We start from the raw sequence: 27,102 nt of genomic DNA, 5'->3' as shown, positions 1-27,102 counted from the left end.
GCATTCCCTGTGTGCCTCTGCTAGGCCTGGCCCTGGGTGGAGCCTCAGGAACACAAGCATGAAGGCAGTCCATTCCCCACCTGGACAAGTACCTTCCCGCGCTTGACAGGGAGCCAAAGGTCATCTCCTTCTCAGGCTGCAAGCCCACAGTCAGGGACAAAACAGCTCCAACCACTGGCCCACAACTCCTCACCAAAGTTTCTGTTTGAGGAGCTCAGGCTTCAAGTGGAGACAGAGACAAGGTTTAGACAGGCAAAGCCGGTCCAGGGAAGTGCCCACCTGAGGTGCCCCCTCCCACCTTCCTCCTGCTTCCCCAAGGCGGGACTGGCTGGCTCCTCTCACAGACTACCGTGACCCCTTCCCAATCCCACCCTGATCCTCCTCCTCCCACAGCTGGAGCCCTTGCTCCTCCTGCTCTTATCCCAGGGCTCCCCTCCCCGCTGCCCCCCAAAGCCCAGAGTCTCTCTACCAGTTACCAGCGGTCTGCTCGACTACTACAAAAGTCACAGTCACAGCTTTGGCATTTCCGGGGCCTGCTGCTATCTCTGCAGACGCTAGCACAAACACACGCGTACCTAAAACCCAGTTATATTACAACGGCTCCAGCCCGGGCCAGGCTGAACGGGTGTCCAACCCACGGAGACGCTGGAGGGAGGACATGTCTTCCAGAGAGGTAAAGAGGCCTGGCCCTGCAGCTAGTGCTGGGGCTGAGATGGGATTGTGGGAGGGTTCACAGGGACGGTGACCACGCAGAGAGACTCCAACCAGCTGTAGAAATGGTAAAGGTAAACCCACCAACACTGAGTTCAGTCCTAAGCCAGTTCCTCTGACAAAGGTCTGGAACTGGTGGTGGAGAGAGGGTGAGTTATGGTGGCTTTTGGTACGATCTGTGTGTGGACTCATTTTATACTCAGCTGGGGGAGGGGACGGTAAGACCGAAACAGGGGACAAACCCCAGTCACTCCTCAATGTTCACTTTTGGTGATTTGTTGGTTCCTGCTGGAAACTTCACATTTTAAAAGAATTAAACGGGGAAAATTATACATGAGATCTGCATGATATTAAGGGTGACATTCCCTGCAAAGAAACACGACAGACTGTCATAGCTCCAGGCACCTAATTTAATTTCCTTTGGGAGTTAAACCTTAGAAGCTTGGATTGAACAAACAGGCCCTGTTCTTTGTATATTTCAGACCTGGAGCTGAGAATGTTAACAGATCTTATCAACAGGACACTGGAGATAGACAGCTATGATGGAGCAGCTCCTGGGCGCTCTCACGAGGAACAGACTCGCCGTTGTGATGCAACTGTGGGAAAAGCCTGTGCAATTCTGGGGCTTCGGGTTCTTGAAGCTCCCTGGGTCCCCATGGAGCTGCCTGGCTCTGCCACAAATAATAACAGGAAGGGTTATGATAATGACAGTGAGTGGTGATGATAATACGGCCAACAGCAGAAGCAGTGCCTCCCTCGTGTGCCAGGCACTGGGCCAAGTGCTTGACCGGTATCATCTCACTGAATCCTTAGGGCAGTCCTGCAAGGGAGGTAACCAGCATTCCCATTGTGCAGATGAGCAGGCGTGGAGAGGAGACAAGTCTGGACTTTAGAAGAACAGTGATCTGACCTCATGGTGGTAGAAGATGCTCTTTTCCTGTCTGGGGAAAGTACCCCAATTCAAGAAGCCTTGTATGCTCAGAGCTGACTCCTCTCTCTCCTCTGATGGGGGAGGTGGAGGTGACTTTGGCTTCAACCAATGGCCTGGAAAACCAACGACACATCTCCCGGCCACCTGCTCAGCTCAAGAGGGCTGGAACTCTGGGCGTCACAGACATGCAGCTGCTCAAAACCAGGATGGCCAACTGGAAAGGAAGGCAAACCATGCCCCAATACAGTTTCCAAGTGGGGACAGCAGGTCAAATTTCCAGGTCAGCTTGGTGAATGTGTACATAAGATGACAGTTACATTAGTCCAGAAAATAGCAGTAGAAATAATAATAATAATGAAAATGGCACTCATCGATGATAGTACTCACCAAGGGCTGGGCATAAATGCTTATGTTTGTGCACAAGCAACCCTTGGAGGGAGAAGACTCTCTAGTGAGACGGGAAAGCCCCCCAAGCAATCTGAGCAGCAAACTCCCCTAGAAGGATTTTGAAAACACAGAGATACTAGGCCCCATCCAGACCTTCTGAATCCAGACCTTCTGAAGCTGAATAGCTCAGGCAAGGCCAAGGCATCTGCATTTTTTTATTTTTATTTTTTTTGCGGTACGCTGGCCTCTCACTGTTGTGGCCTCTCCCACTGCGGAGCACAGGCTCTGGACGCGCAGGCTCAGCGGCCATGGCCCACGGACCCAGCCGCTCCGCGGCATGTGGGATCTTCCCAGACCGGGGCACGAACCCATGTCCCCTGCATCGGCAGGCGGACTCTCAACCACTGTGCCACCAGGGAAGCCCGGCATCTGCATTTTTAAAAGGCAACCCCTCCCTCCAGGAGATCATGGTGGCGGGAGTGCTGGGGAAATACACTCACAGGGGAAGTGGGTTTGGGCACAGTTTTAACCAATACAGATGAGTTAGTGGCTGCAGCTCTACTACCAGCTCTAACTGGTGGAGCTGGGAGGGGAGCAGTGGCTCCCTGCCCCCCACTCCCAACCTCCACCTTTGATGAGGCTTGGAATACAGGCCAGCAGCTTACTCCAGGGTGCTCACACCCAGTGCCTTAGGACAGCCTGGCTGGTTGGTGAAGATGGAGGATTGTCAACAATCTCCCAATTCCCCAGGCCCCAGCAAGTTCCAGAAGGAACCTGAAAAGTGATCTTTCATCAGTGCTTGCTCTGGGCAGGCCTGGCTATGGGACAGGCAGGGGCCCAGCTGCTGTAGATCTGATTCAAATGTCTGCGGTCAATGATATTTCTGAGTCTGCAAACAGCACTGACAATGCCCACTCCTTCCCCTTAGTAGGACAATCCACACTTTGTCTGGGGCCTTGTTTGCTCTTCGTGTTGACACGTTGTTCTTGCTTCCCAACAAGTTTGGCTTTCTTTTTCCTTCCCTTTCCTTCTCTCAGGGAAGGAGATGTGCTGTTTACGGGGCAGAGCCTGCCATGGAGCTGCTCTGGCACTCACAATGGCAGCAGGGGACACAGGACCAGGAAGCAGGCCAGTCTGCGTCCCCCCAACCCCGACCGGCCAGACAGAAGTGAGAAAACAGCCCAGAGGACCCCCGTCCCCCAGGCTCGGGGGCAGAGGTGTGTGTGGCAGCTACTACTGCAGTGGTGGCACAGGGAGGCCACCTTCATTTCCTGTCCTTGCTGGGCGGTGAGGAGTTGCCTGAGGCGGCCAGGAGCAGGCTCACACTCCCCCTGCTCTGGCTGGCTGCCGCTGAGGGCAGAGCGGGCCGTCACAGTCCTCACCCTAAAGGGAGGCTGCTGTGCTTCCCTAGGCACAGTGCTGGCATCTAAACCCTAACGGCTGTACCCTGGACACTAAGGTCCCCATGGCAGCCCAAGCAAAGGTCTCCAGGGGGACCAGGTTGTGGCCAGGTTCACCAGTGGAAGGAGAAACAGCAGAGGCACGGAAGAGGAGCTGCCCAGGGCCTGGGTCAGGGATCGCCAAGTGTCTTCCACACAACATCCAAATGGGTGCATGGGGACAGGAGAAGGCAGCGGCTTGTCCAGAGGACAGTGGTGAGTCAGCCGCTGGGCTGGGAGGAGAGCCCAGCAGTGACTCCCCAAACCTGGCCTGGAGAAGCGAAGCCCACTTGAACAGCTGCTGGGTGTCTTCTCCCAAGCCCTGGGCCTCCCATCAGGGCTGGTAGGGAATGGCTGGGAATGGGGGGCCACCTGGGTGAGCTGTCAGACACCACACAGCTGAGAAAGCACTGCAGGGCTTAAAAAAATATTCTCATATTTGGTGATGTGACCCCTGTGTGACCTCTGGGGCCGACTTCTCCCCCTTCAGATCAACCTTGGCTGGGGACGGATGAACGACTCAGCTCTGGGCCAGGCTCCCACTCAGAGGCTAACAGCCCGGTGTTGACAGACTCAAGGGAGAGAGGCTTGTTAAAGCCACTGGGATGAGGAATGCTGGGGGAAGGTGTGCAGGAGAGGACGCTGGCAGGCACCCCCCTGGTCTGAAGACCCTCCTGTACAACCCTGGAGCTGGTGGACAGCCTTTACCATCTCAGAAAAGATAAAAACAGCAAATGGTAGGGCAAATGGAGGAGTCTGGTGTCAACCTATGGAAACTGAAGAGCCTAAGGAATTGGAGGATTCCTGACTCTCCAGCTCCTCCAGGAAGCAGGGAGTGTCCACTGTGCTTACTCTGGGGTTGCAGACAGCCCTGACTTTCTGGGCTGGGGCCTTGACGTTCCTGGGGCTGGAGAGATGGGGCAAGGAGGAGCCTGGAGGGCAGGTGCAGGCCCAGGAGCAGGTGGGTGTGGAGGCCTGTCTGGGGCCACTCCACAAGCTCCGGAAAGGGCCCAGATTCCCTCACTTTCTGCCTTTTTCTCTCAGGCTCTCCTTTGTCTCTCTTCTCCCATGTGGGGTGTCTCTGCCATGCCACTTCCCCAAGAGATAACAGGCCTGGGCTGGAGGCCAGAACAAGGTGCCAAGGCTGGGAGTGAGGGCTTCCAAGGCTGTTGAAGGCTGATGCAAGAAAGTCATCCTAGCCCCTCCCAACTCCTCTGGGACCAACAGGGAGTGTTCAAGCAGCAGCCAAGAGAACAGAAGTCTGGGTCTCTTCAGTCCTGGGGCTGCTGCATCCAGTTCCTTCCTGATGCTCTACCCCCAGCAGGCCTGGGTACACAGGGGTCAGGGAGACACCCTGGATCCCGGAAGCATGAGTGAGAGATTCCTGTAGGAGGTGAGGGTAGGCCTCTCTGTTGGAGTCTCCCTCCAGAGGAGCCTGGGGTCCCTCTTGGCCCAGTGGAGTGGGCCCTCACTGGTGACTATGAGCCTGACCCCAGGCCTCCAGGAGGTCCTCAGACTCCCGGGGAGACAGGCAGCCCCAGAGGGAGACTCAGAGGCCCACAAGTAATTACAAGCCCAGGTTCCCACAAGCTAGGGAGCTGCCTGTGACCACAGTGGCAAGACCCTAAAGAGGAAGGCGGGCTGCCAGTCAGATGCAGAAAGTGCTGACTGCTTTGGGGGCGGGGCGGGGAGGAGGGCTGGTGTGGGTGTTGGCTTCACAGCTGAGGACCGGCTGGCCTGGGGGCAGTGGGTTTCCCAGGGCTCCCTGGAAAGGGCCTTGAGAAACCCCTTGGTGAGTTAGGGTGTGTGCCTGGGGAGCGGGCCCCAGCCAGCCTTCCCGGGAGCTCCCCTGTGAGCTGGCCCCTGTGGTGGACCACACTAATGAGCCCATAACACAGGCCTTTGATTAAGCAGCTCCCAGCACAGCAACTTTATTGAAACATGCCGAGGCCAGCGGCTGGTTCCCACAGCTCCCGTTCCCGGGGCAACGGCGCCTGGGAGGGGACCATGTGCTGGGAGTCAGCAGGGCGAGTGCTCAAGCTCACTGAGGGGCTGCCAGGGAGGCGAGGGGGAGCAGGGCTGGAAGGGAACACCAGTAGCCGGAGGATCAGGGGCTTGGGAATCAGGGTTGGGCCCAGACCTTTGTGGGGACTGGGGGGCCACATGACATCTGCCGAGTCCTCTGGAGGCCCAGGTCCCCAGGTTGCTGAGAACTGGAGATGCTGACTCCCCCCCATCTCTGCTGGGGGCAGGAAGATGTTCCAAGGGGGATGGCGGGGCTCTAAGGACAGGTTCAGAGTTGAGCGTGTGAAAGGCAACTGGGTGAAATTTCTTCTTGAGCTTGGGGAGACTCTAGTTCCTACTTTCCTAAGAAAATGTGCTTAACCTTCAATACACAAAAGTGCTATCTGAGGACACTTCTGCTGAGACCTGTCAACACACTGTCACCTGCTAGGAATGATGACCTGTGACCTCTCAGGGGCTGGGGGTCTCCTACACAGTCCCTCGTTCCCCACTCCTTCCCAGCTCTGCCCAGGCAGAAGGCCTACCCCCTCCCTGCTCTCCACAGAGGCAGCCCGGTGCCCTGGGACACGCTGGGGCTGGGGGGAGGCCCTTTCCACTTGTGCTGGGCTAATTTCAAATGTTATACTTCAGAGCTTTTGCTACAGCAACTACCAACACCACATGGACAGAAATCTAATGTTACCAAGTGGGACTTTTAAAATGTATTTATAACTTTATGGTTCAAAGTAATTTTGTTATGAAACAATGTAATAACAACAGTGGAAAAAGGCAAGATAATTTATGGAACACAATATCCCTAAAGCACCGGCTTCCATTTCTACCTCAGCTTAGTCTGGGGAGTGTGGTTGGTGTCCTTTGTTTGCCGTTTGTTTTAATTAAGGGTTAGTATTTTGGTGGGGAGGGGCAGGGAGGAACTGGCCTGAGGAAGAGACACAGACACTCAGACTAAAAACATGCCTACATTAATGCTATGTACACTTCACAGACCCCCACAGACCAGGCTAAACCCGCAGAACTGGCAAAATTCTCTTCCCCTTTACAGTAATCCCTCCGCCCACCCGCACCCTCCACCATACACCACAAACAAGGCAGAGTCACCTGTTAGATCAGGGTCAGATTCCTTTTCTGAGAGAGGTAAGTCTACGAGTGTTCCTCCTCCCGTGCCCCCAACAAACAAACAAAAAAGGATGTTGTTCCTCTAATACATCCGGGAGTGGGAATCAGGGTTGGGCCGAGTACCCATTAGAGACCTGGACGGGGCCGGGGCTGGAAGGAGGCCTACGGCTCTCAGGCCCCAGCACCCCGCTTGGCAATGGCTTGAAGCTGTGCTCCAGCCAGAACAGCAAAGGAGGGACAAAGTATTCCGGAAAAGCCAGCAGGTTTCTGCACAGAGAAGCTGGGTGTCCATCAGGAGGAAAAGGAGAGCCATTAGATGGGGGAGGCTCTGTGTGCCAACGCCTGCCCATCTCAGCCCAGCGCCCGGTCCAGGTCCAGATGCCCACTTTCTAGGAATTCTGGTGGGCTTTCCATATAGCACGAGAGTGGCTTCCACACTTCCTCCCATCCTGCTTCACCCTCCCGCTTCCTGTTCCTTGGTTTACCCAGTGTGCAGAAAGTCTCACATCCCTCAAACCTGAATTTCCATGGCAAACAGAATTATCAACAGCCAGGGCCTGGAGAGTTATCGCTCCTGCCTCAGGGTAGGGGGGAGAGGCCAGGAAGTGCTTCTGGAGCTGGTGGGCTAGGCAGTAGCATCCACACTCCACATGGCATCTCACAACCAGCCCCTCAGGAAGAGGAGCCGCCAAGAGCTGCCAAGGGAGGACCGGGAGGGGGCGGGCACAGGAAGAACCCACAGAAAGGAGGGAGGGAGAAGAAAAGGAGCCTTCTCACTTGTAACCAGGGTCCATGAGCTGCGTAAGGGTGCTCTTCGGTGGCAAAGGCGCCTTCTACTCCCGTGGAGACAAAGGTGATGGCCATGTCACCTGTGATACTTTTATATGTAAAGTGCCGTCCGTGCAGGAGCCTGCCCCTGGGGGTGGGAACAGGAGACAGTGAGAGCAGGCCTGGCCAAGGCTCAGGGACTGCAGAGGCTACACTCCCCGGGACGGGCTGTCTGGCAGATGCCCTCCTGACCGACCATCTGCCCACTAACAGGGGCCTGGAACTAAACACGTTCATCTCAACACCTCCCAAGAGAAGCCTCTTACGAGTTCTCTACTGTTATCCTTCCAAAGTGCTCAAGGCTAGCAGATACTAGAGCAGCATTCAAAGCGCCTGAAAGGGGATGGGAGTCCACCTCCTTCGTGTCCTGGTGAGGAGACTGAGGCCAGAGAGGCCAGTTAGTACTGTGCCCAAGGTCAGGCCCAAGGCTAAAAGGGGGATCGTGCCCCACCTTTGTTTGGAGGGTGGGGGTGAAGAAGCACCTAAACGAATTTCCCACACCCTGGGATGATGGCCTAGTGCCCTCACAGCACAATCCTGTGTCCGGGGCACTGTCTTCCACCTCTTCCTGGCTCCCCACGAGATTTAAATGGCTACCAAGGCCACATCTTTAAAAAAAAAAAAAAAAAAAAAAGAAAGCTGAAGCCAAGTGGGGTCACTCTGAGGGAGCCACAAGAAGTGACTGTTAATCCCAAGTCTGGAAATACACCTGGGGGAAGGGCAGGCAGGGGCAACCAGTGGGGCAGAGAGATGCCAGTCAGCAAAGGAAGCAAAACCTGCCCTTGGCTTTCTCACGTTGTCTCAGATTAACCCTTCACCAGTCTAAAGGCCCTGAGCCTGGGCCAGAGAGGGAGCTGGAGAGGAAATCGTTGGGGTCCTGGGGGTGGTGGTGTGGGGGCCTGGCCAGACCCTGATCGTTCTGGCCACTTGCTCTCATTGCCCTACTGGGCAAGGCTGGTTACCACACAAGGTCCTTCCTCAGGCTCCAGGGACAGTGAGGACGGTCCAAACCAGTGCAACCCCTTTCTTCCTTGTCACTGCTGTCTGAGTTTAGAGTTATCCTTGCTGCTTCTCCTGCTATAAAAGTGAGGGTGGAACCCCTGAGGGCTGTAGAGGAAGCCAGCTGCAACAGGTTCAGCCCTGTGCAGCATCCCCATGCAGAGAGCTGAATTCTGGCCACAGGGGTGGGTTTCTGGCACTGTGGACAGCAGCAGGAGGGACACAGCTGGGCTTCTGGGTCCCTCAAGGAGTCTGCTGTGCGGGCCACGGGGTTTGGAGAACTGAGTGTTCTCCATGGAAAAGCAGCAAGGAGGAGAAAACAGAGTCCCACCCATCAGATTCAGGGGAATCCACTACTACCCCAGTGCTACTGGGGACCCTGCCACCCCTGACTCTGGGCTGGTGGGATGGCAGGGCATCTGAGACTCCCTAGGTCACTGAACCTTCGTAAGGGAGCAGGGCTGGGGGACGCTTCTCTGGACAAAGGAGCGCTCTCCAGCACGGTGAGGGCTACGGGAGGGTTCAGGGTCCACAGGGTCCCCCAAAGGCCCAAGACGGAGCGGACTGACTAGCTCTCCTCCCCACCTGGGCCCCAGACTCTGCCTCGGTGTAGGGGGCAAGCACAGGCATGGTGGCTCCTTGAGGCCAAGTTGTCTGCTGTGGGGCTTACCTCAGGCAGAGAGGAATGAGGGCTCCTGACTCCTGGTTGAATTTCAGATGTACGCTCTCGAGCTGCCGCGTGCGGATCAGCTCGTGGGGAATAATGGCCGTGGAGCTGTCACTTTCCAGGCTGTCTTTGCGGCTCCTGCGAAGCAAGCACAGGAACAGGTTCAGCACAAGGTGAAAACTGCAGGACAGGAGGCTCTCAGGCCAGGCTCCTGAGGGACGACAAGGATGGTGATTGATGATGAAGATAACAGCAGCCCCCATTTACTCACTACGCGCTCGCCGAGTGCCAGCCCTGCGTGAGGCACCTCTCGCTGATTACTCCTCACGGCGCCCCCGTGAGGTGGCCACTATTATTATGGCCCTTTTACAGATAAGGAGCCGCGGATCAGGGAGGTGACCTAACTTGTCCAGGTCGCACAGTGGGGACTATGGAGCTTGGATGTGGCCGCAGGTAGGTTTGGCTCTGAAGCCTCATCTTTGGCCAACACTCTGTATAAAAGCTTATGTCACAGTAGCTTGTTCTTCCCTAAGATAGCAGCAGGGGCTTCTGGGAGCCCTTCTTCCCCTGCCCTAGAGCCTCAGACCCCAAGTTCTCCAAGGCTGGGGTGCTAGAGTGCCAGAAGACATGGCTCCGAGAGCTTCCTTCCTGCTGACCCTGAAAAGGCTGACATCAGAGCAGGCTCAGAGCATGCACACTCCTGCCAATGGCCAGCAGCTGCTGTGACATACACATCCTTCATCCAACAGGAAATGACACAGTCCTCATCGAGGGGTGGAAACCAGGCTCTCAGGAGTCAGATCAGTGAGCTTGGCTGGGCAGCAGGACCGGGTCACCACCCTGCTGGGCTACGAGGCCCCGGGAACCCTGGACCAGATTCCTCCTGACTGTGGTCCCAGCCATGGCGAGCTGTCACTGCTACCTCACGCTCCCTCCTGTCCTGCTCCACAGCTGGGCCACGGGGTCCCTTTGCAATCTAAGAGTTGCTCTTTCAAATTCAGCTGCCCCCACTGACAACCTCTCAAATCTGCCTCAGCCAGAAATGAGGGTTACCCACTGATCTCATTCAAAAGGCCAGATCCTAGTTTGGACTGTGAATCTCAGAACAATTCCCCAAGTGAACAAAACACGGGGTGAGAAGCTTTAGTTATTTATTGTTGAAGCGGCAATAGCCAGCCAGGATGTCTGGGCTCGACAGTCGCACAGCCAGTGGGGGCCCAACCTCCTTACACACTGGGGGGCTGAGCGCTGGGGCCTGTGGCCCAATGAGGCACCCCAACACTCAGAGCACCTCCCCAGAGGGAGGAGGATGTGAGGTCAGCAGGCAGGATGGAGGGTGACATCAGAGAGCACAAGTCCCTACTGAGGCAGTGGTTTATAAAGCTCCCGAGGTAACGGGGACCATTCCCACCAGTTGGGTGGATCCACCCTCAGATGTGACATGTGACTGATCTTTCACAAAGTGGTCCCTTCCTCTGGTTTCCAAAGCCAATTCTGAAACTGCCCTTTGCCCTAGTGTCTCCTTTGACAAACGCTTTCACAAGACCTGTGAAGGAGACAAACATGCTGGCCAAGAGGGCCACAGAATTTCAGGGCTGGAAGGAAACTCTGAGGTTGTTTAATCTACCTCTATTCTTTACAAAAGAGAGCCGGTAATGCATCCAAGGCCACAGAGCTGGGCTGTGGCAGGCCACCGTGGGAGCCTAGGACCTCTGACCAGCTCTCTTCCCCTTATACCCCGGCGGCTACGCCTCCCTTCTGAGGAGGGCAACACCAAACACCACCCTCGGGGCTCGGACAAGAGCAGGACTCAAGAAAGACAGCAGCCCTCTTTGGTGGGGCCTTACTCTCCTCCAGAGTAAGGAGTCCATAGATTCACTCACTGAGTCCTCACAGCAAGGACTCTACACCAGGTAGATTCCTCTATAGTTAACACTTCTTGTACAGGTCAGGAAACCCGCGGCTCAGAGAAGTGAGGTGATAAGCCTACAGTCACAGAGTGAGTTTAAGAGGCAAAGTCAGGGTGTGACTCTCACCATCACTTCCCTGTGCTACCTCTGAGACACACCACCATGCTCCCCAAAGGCCTGGCTGCCAGGTGGGGCCTCCGAGCCGGTGGGCCTCTCTGACACAGGCAAAAATGCTGATGAATAGCAACTGGGGGTGGGAGCAGGGGGGTTGGGAGAGCAGAATCAACAGCACACAGGGCTAGAGATGTCTCAAGCTGGAGGGAAAAATAAATTGTTGAAAGTCAGCTAAAGTCACCCTGGTAACTGCTACAACACACTCACCCGGAACGAGGACATCAAACCCAAGTGCAAACAGCTTTAAAGAAATGGAAAAGAACTTAATCATCTGAAGAATTAATGTGACAAGTGCCCACATTTACACCTCCCACCAACCTTCAATCACTTGAAAACGTACTTTAATCTTTTAAGAGAAAAAAAAAAATTGCAAAACGCTAGATCTGCAGTCCTGGAGCTTGGGTATTTCCGGCATGCTGCTTCAATGGAAACGCGGCTGCTCCACATACACACACGCAGGAGCCCAGCTTTTTGCTGATTTGTTTTTTCTGGACATCGATGCAGAAGCATGAATTATTTGTGTGGGCTGGGTGAGGTATTAAATCTGCAGCCGACACAGGTTTGCAATGTTTTGCATGGTTGTCAGCTTAATCTTAGTCATAAAAAAATAAGTAGTGTGCTCGCCAGCGTGGCCTAATTTTTCAGCTGGGCTGTTTTCTCCCTGAGTTCCTAGCAGAGGGTAAGGCAGAGGGCTGGAAGGGTTGGAAGGGAGAATGGCTCCTAGGGAGGCATGGAGGCCCATAACCGCTGGGGGCTGCTAGGAAGATGGGGTCAGGGGATGAAGGATGCTCTGGGAGGCAGAATGGCTAACAACATAGGTTTGGGGTTTGAGTCCCATATGACCTTGGGCAGATAACTTAGCCTCTCTCTAAGCTTCACTGTCCTCTCAACAGGAAGAATAACAATACCCTTTCCTTATAAGGATTAAATGAGATGACCCAGGTGAAGCATCAAACAGTGCCTGGGATATAGTAGGTGCTCAAAACGTTAGCTGGCTGCCTCTAGAACTCTATCTGCTCCTCATGCAGGAATGTCGATAGCTTAATAGAGACTTATTTGCCTTTACCCTGGGCCCAGAATCCAACCGCCTCTGGCCAAGCCAGTCCCCCATTCTGAGCAAAGGTCCTTGCCCTGGGCTTGGAAGAGGGGACTTCTGAGATGGGGCAGCAGCCACTGTGGGCCCTGGGCAACCGCTGGTGTTCTGGGAAGGCCCAACTACAGGCCAGCAAAACCCCTTGAGGCCTTTGTTCTGCTGAGAGACATGCTGGCTGGACCGCCTTCCTCCACAATGAGCACAATCAGCCTTCCTGCAATTCTCATCTACTGGTCCCCAAGTTGCCGAGAATTAGTTTAATCCATCCTCCATGACAGCCTTGTAAATCCCCGAGGCTGCTCACAGACCAAGAGGAGTTTCTCTTTTCCAGTATTTGTAGCCCCAACTTTCAACTATATTCTTAAGATAAGGTCCTGAAATCTTCCATTCATCCAAGTCACTCTCCCTTGGATTCACTCTAGCTTGTCAAAGCCCAAGTGTCATGTCCAGAAGTGAAGTGTCATGTGTGGAAATAAACACAGTATGTGGTTTAACCAGCAGATCACAGAAGGGCTGTGAGCTTTCTTGTTTGGGATACTTTATTTCTATTAAAACTGTCATCAAATTGTCTGTTCTTTGTAACCTCAGCATACTACCAACTTATACCACACTCCCTCTGTCAACAAAATCTCCCCCAGGCTTTCTCCCATGGACTGAGCTTAGACCTCTTCCCCCCTAGCTTGTATGTACTCTAGATGATTTGGAGCTTAGAACAGAAATCTGCATTATCTGGCTAGGGTGTCAAGCAGTCTGGATATTTCTGAAACCTGACTCTGGCACCCATCATATTGGCACTCCCCCCTGACTTCACATCACTGACAAAACTGATAAACTTGCCATCGATGTTCTCATCCCAGGCTTTGATTAAATAGTGAATAGGACAGGGCCAGGCAGACAAGCTGACAGACTGACATCATCACTCTTTGGGTATGCTCATCCAACTGATTATAATCAACCCAACCATTCCATCACTAAGCCCCTCACCCTCCTGGATGCTCTGTATAGACATTTCTCTGTCTTGCCAGCAGTGATGTCAGAAGATACTCTCAAAACATCTTGCTAACCCCCACCTATACAAGGTCTACAGCACTTCCTTTATCTACCAAATAGAAATAGGTTAAGTGTTTCTAAAAAGGCAGTGAGGATGGTCCGGCAGTTCTGACTCTTTGTGAATGCATGCTGTCTCTCAGGCCTCACTGTTTTTCCTTAGAGAGTGTTCACAGCCTACTCGCTGAATAATCTAGCCCAGAGTTTTCCCTGTGAGTTGACACCAAGCTCACTAGTTTAGAGAGTGCAAGATGCTTTTTGCATCTTGAAATTTTTGAGTGCTTTCAGTCTGTCAACACCTCCCTCCCATTCCCTCAGAGATTACTGACAACAGCTTCCTGAATCTCATCTGCCAATTTGACTGGTATTCTGGGGTGCAATACATGTGGACCAGGAGATCAGAAATCATGGCTTCAACCCTCTTATCGATGCCCGTATGACTCTTCCTAGTCTAATAACCATTCTTTTTGAGATGGAAGCACAATAGAAGTAGAGGAAATTTTTGCTGTCTCTCTGCGTCTGATTAACATTACTCTTATCCAAACAATAGGGCCTAGGTTTTCTTCTTGTTGTTCCAAACAGAACTATGAAAAACAAAGTCCTTTTTGCTGATAATAGCCTTTTTTTGCAAGACTTAATTCTTCTTGAGTTTCAGCTTTTCTTGATCCTGTTCCTTAAAGTGTCTGTTGGTATAACATACTTCTCTCTCCAGCTTTTGTTCAAATTCTTCAAAAATATTCTGAGTTATGTAAAGAATTCTCTACATATCTCTACTGGTCTCCAGAAGTATTACACCTCTTTTTAGTTTTCAGGGGACTTTCTGCAATAATAGTATTAAGGGGTACCTTTAACTGAGTGCACACTATGATGCCAGGTCCTATGCTAAACCCTTTATATACTTTATTCCTTTCATTTCTATAACAACCCTATAAATAGGTATTATTTTTCCCATTTCACAGATGAAGAAACTGAAACTCAGATACTTAAATAACTAGTCCAAGATCACACAATGGGCAAATAAAGGGCTGAGACAAAAACCCCATGTCTTCCTGACGCCAGCTAAAGTGTAACCACAATATTTTTCCTTAAGAGCCTCCCATCCCTCTGAGTGGTCCTTCCTTCTGGGGTTTCAAAGGCCATGAAGACACAGCTGTTTTTTTTTTTCCCTGAACTCTTAAAAGAATTGCTTCCTAGAAGCCACGGCAGGGCTTCCCAAAGGGAATTTGATGGAATTTTAATTTAAGAGAAGCTTCTAGAAGAGCAGATGTGGCAAAGGCTGGATGCAATACACTGCATCTCAGATTAAAGATTCATAAAATGTTGGCATTTCGAAGACTCTGAGGAGGACTCTGAGGGCAAAGGAACCAGTTTCATTTGGTGTAAGCCAGTCTCTTCCAACCTTAGCCACAGGAACCCCTTTTCACTTAATCCCCAACCGACCCCCCTAAAAGGCTGTGGGGACCCTCCCTCTGGGGACCACTGGTCAGGCAGTGCTCTGCCAAGGCCCAGGGTTTTCCCTCCTGAACCCTGCTCTGCCCAAGCGCTCTTTCCCAAGGCCCTGTCACTCCCACTCCATCAGCTTCCTTGCCGGTCAGAGTCAGGTGCACAGCCGAGGCGCCTTGTCATTTCCTTCACCCCAAGACAGACGCTCTCAGGAGGCCTGTCAGACACTTATACGATGCTCACCTTCAGCTCTCAGCCTGATGCCGGGGAAGCTGAAGTTCTTCTGAGTGACCAGGGCTTGGTGACCTTGGTGCCAATTTTGTGATTTCTACCTGGAATTTTGTGTCATTCTTTCTTTTCACTGTGCAGGGCAAGCTGTAACAGCTCCTACAATATCACTTGACTTTTTTTTACTTTTCTTTTTTTAAAGTTGAAAGAGCCAAATAGTTCTATAAGGTTCATTACAAAAGTCAGCAGTCTTCCCATTCCCTACTCCTTGGAGACAGTCACCGTCATCTCTGTTAGCTGATTCTTTTGGTATTTTCCTCAATACCTCTAATATACTTTCTTTCTACTTCCTGGTATTCCCTTTTCAGGCTTTATCTATTGACTTGCTGCTACAGAAGACGAGCTTCTAGCTCCCTTCCATCCCACCCTCCCACCTTCCCAAGATAACTATATTGTAAGTTTGCTTGGCTCAGTATTAAGTGTTTATGTTATTATACTAATGCTATTTACAACTGAGTCATGTAGTATAATATGGTTACTTTTCCTTTCTAGTGTGATTTTAAAATATATTTATTTATTTATTTATTTTATTTTTGGCTGCATTGGTCTTAGTTGCAGCACACGGGATCTTTCACTGTGGCGTGCAGGTTTCTCTCTAGTTGTGGTGCCTGGGCTCCAGAGCACGCAGGCTCAGTAGTTGCGGTGTGTGGGCTTAATTCCCCTGTGGCATGTGGGATCCTAGTTCCCCAACCAGGGATCAAACCTGCATCCCCTGCATTGGAAGGCGGATTCTTAACTACTGGACCACCTGGGAAATCCCTAGTGTGATTTTCTATTTTCCTTGTATTTAATAACTGTATTGGTTTTCTATGTGTTTATTGCTAATTCAATCCTAAACTAATGACCAATGGCCTACAGATTCTCCCAAGACTTTCAAATAGAGCAAATATTTATCAATTTTATCTTCTTTTTAAAAAATTTATTTATTTTTGTCTGCGTTGGGTCTCCGTTGTTGCGCGCGGCCTTTGTCTAGTTGCGGCGAGCAGGGGCTACTCTTTGTTGTGGTGCGTGGGCTTCTCATTGCGGTGGCTTCTCTTGTTGCGGAGCAAAGGCTCTAGGCACGTGGGCTTCAGTAGTTGCAGCACAGGGGCTCAGTAGTAGTGGCTCGCGGGCTGTAGAGCGCAGGCTCAGTAGTTGTGGAGCGCGGGCTTAGTTGTTCCACAGCATGTGAGATCTTCCCGGACCAGGGCTCGAACCCGTGTCCCCTGCATTGACAGGCGGATTCTCAACTACTGCGCCACCAGGGAAGTCCCTCAATTTTATCTTTTAAAGACACTTCTCCAGGGGCTTCCTTGGTGGTGCAGTGGTTAAGAATCTGCCTGCCAATGCAGAGGAGATGGGTTCGAGCCCTGGTTCAGGAAGGTCCCACATGCCGCGGAGCAACTAAACCCGTGCGCCACAACTACTGAGCTTGCTCTCTAGAGCCCACAAGCCACAACTACTGAGCCCATGTGCCACAACTACTGAAGCCCACGGGCCTAGAGCTGATGCTCCACAGCAAGAGAAGCCACCACAACGAGAAGCCTGCGCACCGCAACAAAGGGTAGTCCCCACTCGCTGCAACTAGAGAAAGCCCACATGCAGCAAAGAAGACCCAACACAGCCATAAATATAAATAAATACATAAATAGATAAATAAATAAATAAATTTATTTATTTCTTTATTTAAAAAAAAGAGTAGCCCCCGCTCACCGCAACTAGAGAAAGCCCATATGCGGCAATGAAGACCCAACACAGCCAAAAATAAATAAATTAAATATCATTAAATAATTAAAAAAAAGGACACTTCTCCAGAGGATCCTTCCAAACGACTCTAGTCTGAACTGTCTGCCTTCCTTTTTTGTGGCACAACTGTTGTCATGAGATCCCCCCTTACCTTCACACTGGTGATTCCTCTCGCCTCTTTCTCATGTTGGATCCTATTTCCTGCTCTCCGTATGTCTTCCTCGCTCATTTCGATGGAGCATATCCTCTAGCAGATTTCACTTTTTTAGTATGCTTCTCTCTGACCTGCCACCCTCAGGGGTTTTCAGGCAAATTAAAACACCAGTTTTACTCTGTGCACTGGTATAGAGACTTCCAAGGCCTTCTTTCATTATTTTTTCCTGTGAATTGGCAGGCAACTCCTCCACTTTTATCTTCTTTTACAGGCAGTACCCAGTGGTGAAGAGGTCTGGATCTGGATTCAAACAACCCAAGGTTCAAATTTTGGCTCTGAACTTTATTAATCTTGGCTCATTGACCCAAAATAAGTTATACAATCTATCTAAGCCTCTGTGTTCTTGTTTGTAAAATGGGGACAAAAATAGCCTACAACACAGGGCCTGGCACATGGCGATACTTAATAAAAACTGCTTGCTTGGGACTCCCCTGGCGGTCCATTGGTTAAGACTCCGCGCTTCTACTGCAGGGGACACGGGTTCGATCCCTGGTCGGGAAGCTAAGATCCTACATGCCACGCGGTCAAAAAAACAAAAACAAACAAACAAAAAAACCTGCCTGCTTGGTCACAGAAGCTGTCCAGCCTAGGATTCTTCCTGTACTGGGAGCACTGAGGAGTGGTTTGTGGATGGCTCAGAGGCACACCTCAGTAATTCATCAATTGATCTAAATCTTTCCATGTCTTTCTTTTCTACTACCTGTCTATGTAACACATCCTATATTTACACTTCCCACTGTTTAAGGGGACTTTTTACATATCCTAACATGCCTTCTCTTTCCAGTGTCAGGACAGACTCCTGATTTCTAGTGCTGCACAGTTTATAGTACAGGCCCCTGTTCACCCTACCCACACTTCACAGATTGACAGAACCATATCCATGTTTCCTCTCCACCCGGGTCTCTACAGACTGAAAAGTCTTAATTTTTCCATTTTAGCCTCAGGGTATTGGTCACATTCTATCAATGGCAGCAGGTGTGGAAAGGAGAGGAGCCCAACCACCGAGACTCCTTTTAGCCACAATCCCAGCCCTGTGACAGTGATGACGTCTGCACTGGCCACACGACTTGGGGCCTTTTCCTTGGGGACGCCCGGGAGCAGGAACCAGGGCACCCGGGTTGGCAACTATTCAGAAGTGAAGTGGGTTTGGCCTGCTGAGCCCAGCTCAACCTCTGGCTTCTGCCTCTAGCCTGGGAGATTATTCCTTTTGCTTTCAGATTGCTGACGAAAGCTCTGAACTTTCCAGAGAAAGAACCACTTGCAGGTTTCCCTTCAGGGCAGGACTGGGACAGGGTGTGGGTGTGGGTGAGGGCACCAGCTCACCTCCACAGTTACTGCTACCAGCTGAACTTGGAAAAATTCTCTGATGAGGATGACACACGGAGTAAAAGGCCTTAAAAGGTTATTGGTAAACACCAACAACCGAATGATGAAACGCAGTATTTTCACTGTGAATATTCCAAGGATGGAACGTGATGACAGAACAGTGGGACGGCGTGTGGGTGAAGAAGACAGAGTGAGGAAAACTTGTGTTAAGGTTGGTGGATTCCTTCATCAACTATTAACTCCTCTGGGCACCAGGGACCGCCACCCGCAGCCTTGCGGTCTGACTCAGGTGGGAGACTAGGACCCCTGCTCTCCTGAAGGAGCCTGCTCTAGCCAGAGCCCTTGGCTTCCTGGTTTCTGAGACACTGAGTCATTTCCTCTCTCTAGCTCTCACCTTTGAGCCTTCCTTTTCCCTTCCCTGGAAAAGTGACTCACTACTGAAGTGTTGGGTGACACTGAGGATCAAGGATGGGCGATAAAAATACTCCCGATTGTGCAACTTGAGGAAGAGAGATGCAGTCTGGATTGAGAATTCAATGTGCCGGCCATGACCTCTGAGGCTGGGGTGTTAAGGATGGCCACTGCTTCACCTCTTTGGGCAAGTAGAGCAGAGAATGTTCAAATTCAGAAATTCACCCAGGCAGGACTGCTGTGGAGCTCCTGTTCGGCCCTTTCAAATGTGTATTTCTGAGAAAGGCACATAAAGGCAGGCACTTAGCAAGACAAATGTGGATCACAGAGGCCTGGGCTCTTCCTCCCATCAGCCCTGTGGGGCCTGGCTGGGGCCCTGAGAGCAGGGCTGTTTCTTCTTGGGTTTTCTCTCCAGTGAAACAACCGTACTTCCCCAGCGGGGGAGTGGTGAGGGGCGCCAACATGACACACTCGGGCTCCAGGCAGGCCACTGCACTGACATGATAGAGCCCTTTGAGCAGGGTTACCCAAGACTGCCCTGCATGCAGAAAGTGATGGCAATAGCCCAGCTGTTTTCCCAGATGGAAACTCACCTTCCTTCACCCAATTCACTGGATGCAAACGACATATTTTCTTCTTCTAATTAATCTTCATGGGTCTCATAGGCTGAGCAAAACAAAACACAATTTTCTCTAAAGGATGACTCTTTGGCCAGGTCACAAGCTATTCAAGATGGGAACAGAGGCAGCATGGCTACCCATCCAAAAGGCTAAAGAGATGGGAGCAGAGACACTCATAAAAGTGGAGAGAAATATATGTGTGTTTTGTGTGCATGTTGGGGGAAGGGTGCAGCTGAAAATGTCACAACAGGAGAAATCATGCTACAAAACCTTAATTTTCCATAAAATTAAGGCAACAGCAAAAAAAAAAAAAGCCTTAAAAGCTGCTGGTGCAATTCCAGAAGACTGAGAAACTTAGCTCAGCGATGACAGTTTGCTTTTTTTTTTTTTTTTTTTTTTTTGCAGTACACGGGCCTCTCACTGTTGTGGCCTCTCACCGTTGCGGAGCACAGGCTCCGGGTGCGCAGGCTCAGCGGCCATGGCTCACGGGCCCAGCCGCTCCATGGCATGTGGGATCCTCCCAGACCAGGGCACGAACCCGTGTCCCTTGTATCGGCAGGTGGACTCTCCACCACTGCGCCACCAGGGAAGCCCTAGTTTGCTTTTTTTTTTTTTTTTTTTGCGGTATGCGGGCCTCTCACTGTTGTGGCCACTCCCGTTGCAGAGCACAGGCTCCGGACGCACAGGCTCAGCGGCCATGGCTCATGGGCCCAGCCGCTCCGCGGCATGTGGGATCTTCCCAGACCGGGGCACGAACTCGTATCCCCTGCATCGGCAGGCGGACTCTCAACCACTGCGCCACCAGGGAAGCCCCCTAGTTTGCTTTTTAAAGGTGCCTCAACTACAAAGTGTCTCTCCCACAGCCAGGAACCTTCCCCACCAACACATGTGCACACACATGCATGGGCCCTGCCCCTCTTTGGGGGGGTCATGTGACCCAGAGAGCTCCCTAAAGGTCCCCCAACCTCAATCAGTGACTCACTGGCAGAAGGAGGAGGAGGTCCTGGTACACTGATGCAGGTTCCCAGCATCAGAGTAAGTTTACAGAAATGCAAACCTCCCCACGCAATGCACCTGACCATGCACATCCCCGGGGTCACTGTGGGGAGGCTGGGAAGCAAAGGCCAGACTCCACAGAACAGTCCATGTCTAACCAGGCAACCTTGGACAGAGGATGCCAGTGACTTTTTCTCCCTCAACCCAGGTCCTTATATTTTATTTATTTATTTATTTATTTATTTTATTTATTTATTTTGCGGTACGCGGGCCTCTCACTGTTGTGGCCTCTCCCGTTGCGGAGCACAGGCTCCAGACGCGCAGGCTCAGCGGCCATGGCTCACGGGCCCAGCCGCTCCGCGGCATGTGGGATCTTCCCGGACCGGGGCACGAACCCGTGTCCCCTGCATCGGCAGGCGGACTCTCAATCACTGCGCCACCAGGGAAGCCCCCAGGTCCTTATAAATGTCGGCAGGCACAGTCCTTAAGCCAGACTCCCCTCAGTGGCACAAAGGAGTTGCTTCCCAAACTCACGTGGGCAGGCCGTGGGAAGGGAGGCGCCAGCAAGCCGAAGGAGGCTTTTCTCAACTGATCATCTTGGGAAAAGCCAGATACAAATTTCACGGCTGGAATGCAGGGGTTGTGAAACGCTGGAAGAAGCCCCAAAGAGGGCCAAGGACTCCCCTTCCGGGAAGGCGGTGGGAGGAGGGTTGGCAGGGGGAGTGGGAGAGGAGCAGTTACCCAGAGGGCCCTGCCTTTCTGGGAAGCAGGAAGTGAGGCCTCAAGCAAAAAAAAAGAAATCCCCTAGCCCTGAAGTGGTGGAGGGGCCAGAGATATACAGTTGATTTTGTTTCTGAACATGAAAACAAGGCCTTGTGTTAAAAAGTAATTCTGGTATAAATGAGACAATTATGACACATCTTGTTATCTCTGGGATTTGGAAGCACTGAGCCTGGCGGCATGTCTTCCCTAGAGTTAAATACAAAGAGTAAGCTTCTAACATGGGGCTTTAGCCTTGTCCTCGGTGCCAAGGGAGCAGTCTCTACTCATGCTCTGACTAGTTAGAGGAGGTCCACCTATGAGGGTGAGAGACACAGTCTGGGGTGTCCCTCACGCGGTCCCTGAGAATGGAGTAAGGAGGACCACACCATGTTAATGGCTGAGGGACTGCCCGTTTCTCACCTTGGCCAAGTTACTTATTAGCCTCTCTGTACCTCACTCAGTTTCCTCATCTATAAAAGGGGGATAATAAGATTTTCTACTTCACAGAGTGACTATGAGGATGGTATAAAGCACTTGGAACATTACCTGGCACTTGCACCTGATCAGTGTTAGTCGCCATTAAGGTGGGAAAAGATCAAGTGCCTGATTCCCTCCGGCAGGCCAGAGCCCAGCTGCTAATACCCAGCCTCCACTGGCTCTTCTGAACCTCTGCTCTATCTCCACAGCCTTCTCAAACCACGCTCAGGCCCATAAGACTATACATCAGAGCCCCAGCCCAGAAAACCTGACTAAAGGAAATCGGACACGAAGACACAATAGGGCCCATGCCGGTCACTCCCCCACAGGGAGAGGAGCGAACACTAGCGCCAGCACATTTTGGGTCGGCTTTCTCAGTCACAATCCATGTGGTTTATCTGAAACCGGGTCAGGTCCCAGGGTGGGCAGCACAGATATTACAGTCGTGCGTGCTAATCTGAACTGAGGCCGCCGTCATCGATCCTGAGGTGACAGGGAGCTGGAGACTTGAGGGAGGGTTGGAAAATGTTCTTGGCAAAGGAGGAACCATTTCTCAACCAACTGCTAACAAACTGGTAACCAGCACTGACAACCTCAGAGGAGACATTCCGAATCCCTTCAGACTGCAGATTCCAGCACCTTGGAGACGCGACTGGGTCCTTGAGCTGCAGGGAGGGGAGATGACCCCAGATGGCTGCACCTCTGATCTATTCCCATCCATCTCTCTGCAGCTCAGCCAACTCAGGCCAAAGAGTGGAGGCTGCAGCCTCTGCCCTGTGTCTACAGATAGCCCTTGGACCAGATCCGATGCCCCACTGCCCAGTAGGCTGAGTCTGGGCTGGATGTCTGAATCCAGGAACCCTGTGTGCCTTACAACGTCTGGGGGTGCAGCAGCTGGAAGTACGCCCTAGACTGGGAGAGAGATCTCAGACTTGTCCCAGATGTACAGTAGGGGCAAGTGGGCTGCCTCCACAGGAGCCCCTGCCCTTCTGCCCAGAAACCCAGACCTTTGGAGGTGGAAGGGCCATCTGGACTGAGACTATCACAAGTTATGGGGCAATCTGCTTGAGCCTTTAAGCCTTCAATTACCTCCCGACCTCCCATCAGTGCCAACAGGGCCCAGAGGAAGAGGCCAAGCTCAGGGCATGCAAGGAGTATGGCCCCGGGACAGGGTCCAGACTCACAGGTGGAGAGTTTCCAGATGCCCCACGACTCAGCCTGGCCATCTGCTCCTGCCAGGGGAAGATGGTGCCTTAAGCCAACTCCTTCAAGGCGGCTGGCTGCAGAAATCCACTGGCTGGAGTTGAAAGCTGCTTGGAGGTGGCAGTGGAGGCTTCTCCAGGCTCTTGCAAAAGAGCTCTACTATCATGGCTTCTGGAGGGCAGATTCTTCAGGTGGGCCACCTTGGGCCGCCAGAGGAACTCTCCCCACTCCACAATCTGCTCCCAGGTTACAGCCTCGACTTTAACCAGCCAGGCCTCCCCTGTTCCATCCCTGTCAGCTTCTTCACCTGCCTGTTAAAACTCCAGGGCTCCTTCAAGGCCCATCTCATGTCCTTCTTCCTCCAAGAAGCCCTCCCTAACTACTCCAGATCATGATGACTTGACCCTTCTGTAGCACATGAGATCATTACCATTTCTGGGGATCGCGGATGAGCAACTGGAGCTAGAATTCAAAGGAACTATTTCCAACAAATTACATCCATAGCCAGAATCATGCCAATTAATTAACTGTTTCAGTTCATGTGCCCCCAAAAGAGCCTACACCTCAGATGGCCCTCTGGGTCCTGAGCCTGCCACACAGCAAGTGTGTAATAAAGACTTCTTAGAAGAAGGACGGATCACCCTGGTCTTGCAGGAGTGGTCCGCCTCCCTGTTAGCCCAGGGCACAGCAACTTCCTCTCTGGCAGGCAGGGTTCCTGCTCTGGGCTGCCAGCTCCCAGGCATCCCCTGCCAGCAGCTATTCCCTAGAGTTGCCCTGGGACTAAGGGCAGAGGGGGGTACCCAGCTCCAGCTCTGCCCACCATTCGCCCCCATCAGAGGAAGAGAGGTCAGCAGGAAGTGGATCTGACCTCTGGGGTGGTCACAGTCTCTCCTAAGGGCTATAGGGGCTCTTGGACAGACAGCAGAGGCCTGCAGAGGACTTCCCTTCCCTGGGCCCCATGGAAGGGAGGCAGGAAGAAGGGCCTCAGCAGCAGGCGTCCAGTCCGGGGCTGGCCAGACAGGGAGGCCCCTGGGGTTGCAGCTATCAGCCGGAGACCAGGCTCCAGGAAGGAAGGAAGGGCAACTCTGGCCGAGGCTGAGATAAGGAGGGGAATCGTGCTCAGCACAATGGGCTCCCACAAGGCTGGGAGGCCCCAAGTCAGATTTTGCCCCAACTTGGCCTCCCATCTGCTCACACAGCCTATGTAAATATTTACTGTTGTTTATATTTCTGGTCCACTGCATCCCCTCTGAGGCCCTTACAACCCACAGATCTGTGTGCCCCAGAGACCCTGAGTCCATCCAGCAAGGCCTCTGGGCATTGTTCCCTCGCATGCAAGCCACAGGGACAGGCCCTGAAGGACAAAACTGCCCCCTTGTCCCAGTCCTGGGACACTGCTGTCAGGAAGCTAGACTAACCCCTCTGTGGGCAGCGCACTTACGGGGCCCGGTCGTGGGTGAGGCCGTTCTGCCGCTGGGGGTTGATTGGCGGAAGGACGGGTTTGCTGTTGATCTCAAGTCCTCTCCTCAAGGTCTCCCGGATCTGCTCCGTGTCTGCAATGACACCATTAAGTTACCTGATGGCCCTCTGGGCCCCCAGCATCCCCATCCCTGTCCTTGGACCCTGGCTCTGCTGATGTGCTGGGGAAAGGCCCCCACGGAGGCTGGTCTTGAGGCCACTCTAGGCATCAGCTGTGCGATCTGAGTGCAGCATGAGGACACAGGGCAGGCGAGGCATCGTGTGCTCTGGAAACTTCTGGTCTGAAGAGCACCATTCTTGAGGAAGACAAGGAATGGCCTCTGGGCTGCAGAAGGGCACTCTCCAAGGCAGGGCTCTCCTCCACTGTCCTTTCCCATCCTGTGTCACAGGCCCTAGGCTTACCCCTAACATGGCTCCAGACAGGGACTCACAAGACAGCCACTGCCCAAGACCACCCAGGGGTTCTACCACTTAATGGATGCCAGGAAGGGCTGCGAGCGCTCTGCCACGAATGAGCAGGCATCCCTTACACAAGTTCCTGGGTTCTGGGTGGTCCGCTGGTATCTGGCCCTGCCACCCCTTCCCCTTGGGCCGGGTCAGTGGGATACTGAGTCATCTCCCCACCTTGGTACTATCCCAGGGAACCCTGCCTCTCCACGGGTCTGCCAAGGGCCAGGAGGTGACAAAGGAGTCCCCTGGTTGAATTATTTCTTTGCAAGGTGCTTTTCGGGTCTGTGGGGTGAAGCTTACTAGTCTGGTCCCCTATGTTGAGATTTTCGTCTAAGATTTACTTCTGTAAACTGCAAACACACACAAAAAAGCAAATTAACGTTTGTTGGTTAAAGGGTGGGCTTAGAGGATGGAGGTGATTATTAACTTTTCTAGTGTTTGGCTTGTTATAGTGGCATGGATCTTTTATAATTTTTAAAAAAATAGCCAATGACGGTTGAAATTTTGGACAAAACTGTGAATCCCTCCTTAAATTAGCTCTTTTGTCAAAAGCAACTAAATGATTCTAATAACTACACTCTCTCAGAATCTCCCCAGGGCTTGGCACATCATTAGAATAAGCAGGAAGGAAAGAAAGGGGTCAGATAGTTGCACTAGGGGTTTAAGTTGTTTTTTATGGAAAGAAAACCTTTTATAAGTGCGGTCACATGCGCTGGTATTTTATTCAGGATTCTAGGTATCTTACTCTTCAAAAGGTCAGAAAAGGTGTAAGAATTGAAAAAGGAAGTAGAAAAAGCAGCTGTAATTACGTCTGTGTAAATGGCCGCTTTTCTTTTGGAGTTAGTTAGGGATGCCCTTTCTTAAAAACCACAACTGTTTCGCTAACCAAGACCAGCACGGTAAGCTTCCAACAGGGGAACCATATCCTCCTTCCCCAAGGCCCCCTGACAAAATGTAGCAGGTAAGGGTGCCCTGTCTATGCCCCTTACATTTTATCTGCAAGAGAGTGGGGTGGGGAAGTGTGCAAACTGGCCTCACACTCAGGCCTCTCTTGTCTGAGGCCTGGGAGGGCCCAAGGCCAGAGTGATCCTCAGGTCTGGCATGGCTTTCAGGCTAGAGCTGGGCCCTGTGTCAATTCTGTGGGTGGCCGATGCTTGTTCTCTTGCACTTGGGTGGACTATAGCTGTTTCCTGTAACTGTTCTAGGGCTTCCACTCACCTCCCTGACCTCAGATAGCAAAAGGGGCGAATCTAAAACACAATGGTCACCGCTGGAAGTGCAATCTGAAATACACACAGGAAACACGGGAGGAACGCGTCAGGAAAGCTCCCTTCATTCCACCCTGCTGAAGACCTCACTTGCTGTTTAAATCCTGCCAGGAAATACTGAAACCCAGCCTGGGGAAAGGGAAGGCGACGGCTCCCACCTTTGCCAGAGAGCCGCCGGGGCTGAGTGCCGATGCAAATGCTCCGGCTGTCCTCGTCGTCCTCGGGGGGCCGGCTCAGGTCATCCCAGGCACACTTGGCGCTGACACCGCTCAGGTTGGACCCGTCCGTCTCAATGCCTTTGTCAACTCTCTCCTGCTTGGAAAGAGCCAAAGAGCCGGAGTTCCTTCAGCGAACCAGTGGCCCAAGGTCACCACCACCTTTCCCATGTTTACTGAGCCCTGGTAAGAGCTGAGCACAGGACAGGTGCCAGAGGAGCAGGGTCTCTGACCGTATTCTGCCCTGGTTACTAACGCGTGGCGGTCTCTGCCAGCCACGGGTCTCCTCCAGGGGAACCAGGAATTAGGGGAGCCGGGAAGAATGAAAGTCCCAAGGGAAGCGTCTCCTCTCCCATCAGCCTTCCAGTAAAGTGACTGTCATTACCCGCTTCAGAGCTCCGACTCTGCCCACCCTGTGCTGGCCCATGGAGCTGATGTGGCAGAGCCAGGAACCACCCTCCTGAGGAAAGGCACAGTCCTTCCTCTCCTCACTGATCACCCGGTCGCTGCTCCAGAGGCCAGGGTGGAAGCTGGCCACAGGCGGGAGAGGCGGGGACTCAGCCCAATTTCTCCGACTCCATACCTGCAGTTTTCTCTTCCAACAGCAGAGGGTGTGGTCACACAGGGAAGAGTCCCCAGAGAGCAGAAGGGCCGGACTTCCCCTTGCTGCATTGCTGACTTGTTTGGCCAAGAATTCTGGATGGAGATTCTCTTCCATTTCTTAGACTGAAACGGGGGCCTGGAGGGCAGTGACCATCTTTAGACCCCACCAGAGGCCCTGCCTTCGCACAGGCCTTGACACTTCTGAGTCCAAACACTCTCCAAATGGCCTCAAGGAAGAGCTAAACACAAACGCCTGGGATTTCTAGTAAAACAAAGTTGTGATGTTGGGCTTTGG

The 27,102-nt window shown here is 52.4% G+C and overlaps 1 protein-coding gene across 3 annotated transcripts in view; it reads right to left on the bottom strand.

Annotated features, from left to right (window-relative positions):
- The window catches only part of SUFU (SUFU negative regulator of hedgehog signaling), a 112,417-nt gene that overhangs the window by 7,428 nt on the left and 77,887 nt on the right, over nucleotides 1-27,102 (bottom strand). For 2 of the 3 annotated variants that reach the window (XR_014291610.1, XM_082601500.1), the window contains exons 7-10: nucleotides 26,148-26,304; nucleotides 24,234-24,345; nucleotides 9,107-9,241; nucleotides 7,387-7,525 (exon numbers count right to left, since the gene is read on the bottom strand). Coding sequence is in view for 2 of the 3 variants with exons in the window: in XM_082601500.1 (XP_082457626.1) it covers nucleotides 7,387-7,525; nucleotides 9,107-9,241; nucleotides 24,234-24,345; nucleotides 26,148-26,304 (543 nt within the window). In the remaining variant the exon portion in view is untranslated. The remainder of the gene's footprint in view (nucleotides 1-7,386; nucleotides 7,526-9,106; nucleotides 9,242-24,233; nucleotides 24,346-26,147; nucleotides 26,305-27,102) is intronic. The other variant, XM_082601501.1, reaches the window with a different exon arrangement.

Source organism: Mesoplodon mirus (genome assembly GCF_964341445.2).
Source record: "Mesoplodon mirus genome assembly, chromosome: 2".
Taxonomy (NCBI): domain Eukaryota; kingdom Metazoa; phylum Chordata; class Mammalia; order Artiodactyla; family Ziphiidae; genus Mesoplodon; species Mesoplodon mirus.
The sequence above is the reverse complement of the archived record's forward strand: the minus strand, read 5'-3'. Positions and strand labels throughout refer to the sequence as shown.